The following is a 5,381-nucleotide window of genomic DNA, read 5'->3' as shown; positions in this document are numbered from 1 at the left end:
AGACCAACTGGAGACCTAGAGTAAGGGAAGAGAGAAAGACAGAGAATTATGGAGAAATGAATTATGTTCCATTTGCTTACATTACATAAAATGTATCCTGTTGTAGACAGACATCATATATAACATATATAACTGTAGTGTCCAGTGCCTTAGAATGTTTCCACAGATACAGGAGTTTTTGAGTTCTTCTCTCTTATTTACATCCAACTCCTACTCCTGTTGTGTTACCTGTTCTGCTCACAACATTTTCTTTGATGTTGCCTGATGATTTGGGGTGAGCTCTTGACTCAAGATCTTTGCATATGCAATTTCTCTGCCTTAACTGGTTTTCTCAAAGTTATACACATGGGTCACATATCCCTTAGTTTTCCAGCTCAGAAGCCCCTGATTAGACGTAATACAATGACAGGTTTCCCTTCTACTTGGAACTCCTTTGTCCTGAATTATTTTCCTTATTAGTTGTAACCACCATTTGAAACATCATTGATTCATTTATTTATATTATATTCCTCCCTCTGACACGCACACGCGCACGCGCGCACACACACACAAACACACACACCTAATACTAAGTATTGTTAAGTTCAAACACACATCATTACTTTTTGCAATGCTTTCAACAAAACTTGTCACAAGATATTTTGTTAAACTTTGTTGGGTGAATAAAAAGATCTCAGGAAATTTATGGAGGAGAACATTGTTTTAAATTGTTTTTTTTTTAATTTTTTTTTTCAACGTTTTTTATTTATTTTTGGGACAGAGAGAGACAGAGCATGAACGGGGGAGGGGCAGAGAGAGAGGGAGACACAGAAGCGGAAACAGGCTCCAGGCTCCGAGCCATCAGCCCAGAGCCTGACGCGGGGCTCAAACTCACGGACCGCGAGATCGTGACCTGGCTGAAGTCGGACGCTTAACCGACTGCGCCACCCAGGCGCCCCTTAAATTATGTTTTTTTATTTGGATCAAGAACTGCTAATGGTTTCAGCCTCACAGAAAACGTGGAGCATTTGAGAGTCCCTGAAATTCTCTGGTATGTATTCTAGGTTGGTAGAGAATGTGTAAGAATTAATGAGTGCATCATGTTGAAAACACAGCATTGCTCTTAATTCTATGATCACAGCTGGTGCCTTATCAATGCTCTTATCTCTGTTCCGGCTGTTTTCATCAGTTACATGGAAGGAAGAAATCAAACTCACATTACAGAATTTATCCTCCTGGGACTCTCAGACCAGGGGGAACAGCAGTCTCTGCTCTTTTGGCTGTTCCTGTCCATGTACCTGGTCACCTTCACTGGGAACCTACTCATGATCCTGGCCATTATCACGGACTCCCGCCTCCACACGCCCATGTACTTCTTCCTCTCCAACCTGTCCTTTTCAGACATCTGTTTCACCTCCACCACCGTCCCAAAGATGCTGCTGAACATCCAGACGCAGAGCAAAGCGATCTCCTATGAAGGCTGCCTCAGTCAGATGTACTTTTTCATGCTTTTTGGAGGATTAGACCACTTCCTCTTGACAGTGATGGCCTATGATCGGTTCGTGGCCATCTGTCACCCATTGCACTACATGGTCATCATAAACCCCAAGTTCTGTGGCATCCTTCTCCTGGGATCCTGGATACTGAGTGTTCTTGTCTCTCTATTACATGACTTACTGATTTTGCGACTCTCTTTTTGCACAGAGCTGGAAATCCTTCACTTTTTCTGTGAACTTAAGCAGGTGATCCAACTTGCTTGCTCTGATAGGTTCCTCAATGACCTGGCAGTGTATTTGGTAAGTGGACTTCTGGGTGTTGTTCCACTCACTGGTATCCTGTTCTCTTACTCTAGAATTGTCACTTCCATATTGAGAATTTCATCAGTGAGGGACAAGTATAAAGCATTTTCCACGTGTGGGTCTCACCTCTCAGTGGTCTCTTTGTTCTATGCTACAGGCCTTGGGGTGTATCTGAGTTCTGCTGCTGCACAAAACTCCAGGGCAAGTGCCATAGCCTCAGTCATGTACACGGTGGTGACACCCATGTTGAACCCCTTCATCTATGGTCTGAGGAACAGAGACATCAAGCAAGCCCTGGGAAAACTCTTTAGCAGAGGGGCGTTCTCTGCATATAGGGTTCTTTGTTTTAAGATAAAGTTATGAATAACAGGACTTAAAACCCTAGAAGACCTAGATCATGTTATTTAACTCAATTCAGAGACTGACAATCTGCAGTTTATCTTTCTACAGTATTCAGTTGCTAAAAGTTTTTCATACACTATAAGCAACATTTCTTCTGAATTTTTTTAAAGTTTATTTATTTATTTTGAGAGAGAGGGAGCAAGAGCGTGTGGGAGGAGCAGATACAGATTGAAGATATATCCTATACTGTGTCCATATTGTCAGCGCAGAACCTGAAGTGGGGCTCAATCTCAGAAAGCATGAGATCTTGAGGTAAAGTGAAATCAAGTGTTGGACGCTCAACTGACTGAGCCACCCAGGCACCTGTCTTCTGCATTTTAAAAAGTTTTTACACCTCTCATTAAATTCCATTGCATGGGTTTAAAAATATTTTTTATTGTTTATTCATATTCTGTGTGTGGATGTGTGTGTGTGTGTGTGTGTGTGTGTGTGTGTGTTTGTGTGAGAGTGAGAGAGAGAGAGAGAGACAGAGAGAGACAGAGAGAGACAGAGAGAGACAGCGTAGTGGAGGAGGGCAGAGAGAGAGGGAGACACAGAATCAGAAGCAGGCTCCAGGCTCTGAGCTATCAGCACAGAGCAAGACGCAGGATTTTAAACCATGAATTGTGAGATCATGAGCTGAGCCAAAGTCAGACGCTCAACCAACTGTGCTACCACGTGCCCCCATTGCATGGATTTTTAAGAACATAGACATAATACAGCAAATAAAATACTTATAATGTGATAGGAAAAGCAGTGGAGCAAATGTGAAATGCTTCTTCTTTGGGTTGAAAGCGCGTATTTGTTAGCGTCTCTGCTTTTGGAAGAAAATCTTTGAACATATCAGAGGTTGTATACAAGTTTCCAGGGTTTTATGTCAATCTACCTTGGAGGACAATCACATCTACAAGAGCAGAGGCACCTGGAACCCTGTGTGATTAGTTTACAATAATCCACCTTCAGGAGGCAATCGTTAGTTTTCCCTCACACAGTCCAAAACATAAATGAAGTGTGAAGGTAATGGAATTGCAACTCCTGATGTTTCCGGCCTTGAAGGTGTCATTCTTGGTGGTTTCCCAGGGATGCGTTATCATTTTTCCTTCAATGTTTTGGTAGGCAGCAACGCTGTCCTGTGATTTCCCTCAGCACCTCCTACCGTAATAGGCTCTTCACAGATCTCACACACAATATGGCTACTCTGCCGATTGCCACCGCCATCTTTTCTAATGCTGCATCCCAGAAATTAGGCAGTGTGAGCAGGAGACACTCAAGGACCTAACCTGTGTTGTGTGAGACAGACTAAGACGAATGTCTCCTTATCACCTGACCCCGGAAGCCACCACTGGGATTGTCAGCCATAACGGTAATTTCCTCTTACCTGATTCACAGTGTTCCAGCTAAACGTCCACAGGTCCCTCCAAACACTAGTATGCAGATAAATGTTCATGGACCTATCTCTCAGAAGCAAAGACGAAAAGAAACAGGGAAAGCAGGAAGAAAGGAAGAAAATGAGAAGAAAGGATTAAGAAGAGAGCTTACTCTTCTTAACATTTGCCAGTTTCTATGGGATAATTGCTCTCATCTTGCCCAATATCAAGGTGTCAATTTTAGTTCAGACCACAGTCCTCATGAGCCATTATAAGCTAGCCAGTGCCATCATCTCAGAGCCTTTGGGTTGGGTTTGGAGGAAATGTAAAGCATTTGTTGCCGTTTTACAGCCTTCCATCAGGTGTAAATGGTTCCATCAATCGAAGATCTGGGCAGTGAACATACTCAGGACTGATAGTCCGGTAGAGATTATGACCCTTCATTGTGGTGACTCAGGTCAATCTTTTCTTCATGATCATTGGAGATGGTGTTTTTTATTTTTATTTCTTGGTTTTGGTTAGCTTATATTTTTAGTTACATAAATCGGGTGTGCCCTTAGTAAGCTGCCCATTATATTTTTGCGTGGAAATGCTGAACTCTGCTAGTGCAGAGCCTGATAGGGGGTTCAGACTCACAAATTGTTAGATCATGACCTGAGCCAAAATCAAGAGTTGAATGCCTAACAGACTGAGCCATCCAGGCACCCCTGAAATTCTTTTAAAGTATGTCTCTCTTTTTTTCATCTTTTTTTTTTTTTGGTCAGGGTGAAATATACATAAAATTTTTATTTTGAACATTTTGAAATATACTTATGGGGCCTTAAGTACTTTCCCACAGTTGAGCAACCTCTATCCACCTCCAGAACTCTCTCATATTCTCAAAATGAACCTCTGTCTACTTGAAATACTAAGTTTGTATTGCCCCTCTGCCCAGCCGCTGTCTCCCACCACCCTACCCTCTGTCTCTAAAACTGTTCACTCTAGGTATCTCATATATGTGTAATTGTATAATATTGGTCCTTTTGTGCCGGCTTTCTTTCAGTTAGCCTAATGTTTGTGAGGTTCACCCAAGTTGTACCCCGTGCCAGAATTCCACCCATTGTAAAGGCTGAATGATGTTCCACTCTATGTGTTCACCACACTTTGTTCGTCCGTGAGTTTGTTGATGGACATCCAGGCTGTCTCCACATTTTGGTGACTGTGAACAAAGGTGATCATTCTATGTTTACACTTTGAGGAACCGGCACAATCTTTTCTATGGTAGCTGTGCCACGTTTCATTGGCATCAGCAAGTGCCACCAGGTTGCAATTTCTCCTTATCCTCACCAACAGTTATTTTTTGTTTTGGGTTTTAACAATAGACATTCTAGTACGCATTATACCGTACTATACATTCTAGTATGCATTCTAGTAGGCATTCTAGTACCCATTATACTATACTATAATCACATTGTAGGTTTGATTTGCATTCCCTAATGATTAGTCATGTTGTGCGTCTAAGTAGCCATGCCTCGATCTTTGGAGAAGTGTCTATTTGAGTCCATAGTCCATGTTCTTTTTCTTTCACCATTACTTTTGTTTTTTTTTTTTTTTAAATTTTTTTTTCAACGTTTTTTTTAATTTATTTTTGGGACAGAGAGAGACAGAGCATGAACGGGGGAGGGGCAGAGAGAGAGGGAGACACAGAATTGGAAACAGGCTCCAGGCTCCGAGCCATCAGCCCAGAGCCTGACGCGGGGCTCGAACTCACGGACCGCGAGATCGTGACCTGGCTGAAGTCGGACGCTTAACCGACTGCGCCACCCAGGCGCCCCTACTTTTGTTTTTAAATTTATTTAAAAATTTTAATTCCAGT

General features: G+C 42.3%; 1 protein-coding gene across 1 annotated transcript; it reads left to right on the top strand.

The window, feature by feature from the left end:
- Nucleotides 1-1,160: 1,160 nt before the first annotated feature.
- LOC131508503 (olfactory receptor 7C1-like) lies at nt 1,161-2,284 on the top strand. The gene has a single exon (XM_058723533.1). It carries the CDS (start codon nt 1,173-1,175, stop codon nt 2,139-2,141), a length of 969 nt encoding a protein of 322 aa, XP_058579516.1. The 5' UTR covers nt 1,161-1,172; the 3' UTR covers nt 2,142-2,284.
- The last annotated feature ends 3,097 nt before the right edge of the window (nt 2,285-5,381 follow it).

The sequence above is a fragment of the Neofelis nebulosa genome, chromosome 4 (genome assembly GCF_028018385.1).
Source record: "Neofelis nebulosa isolate mNeoNeb1 chromosome 4, mNeoNeb1.pri, whole genome shotgun sequence".
Classification (NCBI taxonomy): Eukaryota; Metazoa; Chordata; class Mammalia; order Carnivora; family Felidae; genus Neofelis; species Neofelis nebulosa.
The sequence above is the reverse complement of the archived record's forward strand: the minus strand, read 5'-3'. Positions and strand labels throughout refer to the sequence as shown.

Excerpts from the sequence above, each read along its gene's own strand:
- LOC131508503 (XM_058723533.1), top strand. The coding sequence starts at position 1,173 with ATGGAAGGAAGAAATCAAACTCACATTACAGAATTTATCCTCCTGGGA.